At 61.7% G+C, this 712-nt stretch overlaps 1 protein-coding gene across 1 annotated transcript in view; it reads left to right on the top strand.

Moving 5' to 3' along the window:
- BRINP2 (bone morphogenetic protein/retinoic acid inducible neural-specific 2) overlaps positions 1-712 on the top strand; it is a 5,657-nt gene that overhangs the window by 369 nt on the left and 4,576 nt on the right. The window contains exon 2 of the mRNA XM_009320743.1: positions 26-69. Coding sequence (XP_009319018.1) covers positions 26-69 — 44 coding nt within the window. The remainder of the gene's footprint in view (positions 1-25; positions 70-712) is intronic.

The raw sequence follows: 712 nt of genomic DNA, 5'->3' as shown, positions 1-712 counted from the left end.
GACCTGCTTTAATCTGCATGATCAGACCCCTGCATGCGGGAGGAGGCTGCCCATCGGGAGAGATGGCGGGTGGGTGTATGTGAGATGCTGCTTTCCTGGGGAATATAACAGCAGCCCCCCAACATGCTCACAGCACAGTCAGGATGGGCCCCGGGCCGGATTTGCCCTATGCCGGGAGTGACCCCCCAGCATTTGCCTGGTGCTGCCACCCCACAGACCGCAGCAATGGGATGCTACATGTGTGGGGGCTGTTGCTGGAGGGGGTTTCTTGCTGGTGGAGAACCAGGCTTGGCAGCGGTGGGGTTCACTGACCAGCAAAGGGCCACCCCACGACAACCAGCATGGGAAACCCACTCTACTGCCTCCAGGCACTAATTTGGGCTGTTGCCTCCTGCTAAAGAGCTCTTTTCCCTTCCTCTCCTCACTGGTGCCAAGCTCCGGGGTTTGCTAGCAGCTGAGCAAAACCCAACCGCTGCCTCCCAAGGGAGCTGATGTGGGTGCTGGGATGGCAGCCTTGTTATGCAGCCCGGCACCCCCAGAGACTTCCTCTCCCCCCTCGCCCCCTTCCTACGCACTGATGCTGCCATGCCAAGGGACCTGCGTCCTCCTGGGATGCTGCTGGTGACGGTGGTGGGACGGGAAGGAGCAGCCAGAGGGATGGCAGCAGGCTTGCGCCTCCTCCAAGGTGGAGAACCCGCTAGCAGCCATGGGG

This window comes from Pygoscelis adeliae, unplaced genomic scaffold (genome assembly GCF_000699105.1).
Source record: "Pygoscelis adeliae isolate BGI_AS28 unplaced genomic scaffold, ASM69910v1 Scaffold402, whole genome shotgun sequence".
Classification (NCBI taxonomy): Eukaryota; Metazoa; Chordata; class Aves; order Sphenisciformes; family Spheniscidae; genus Pygoscelis; species Pygoscelis adeliae.
This window is presented reverse-complemented; position numbering and strand designations above follow the sequence as displayed.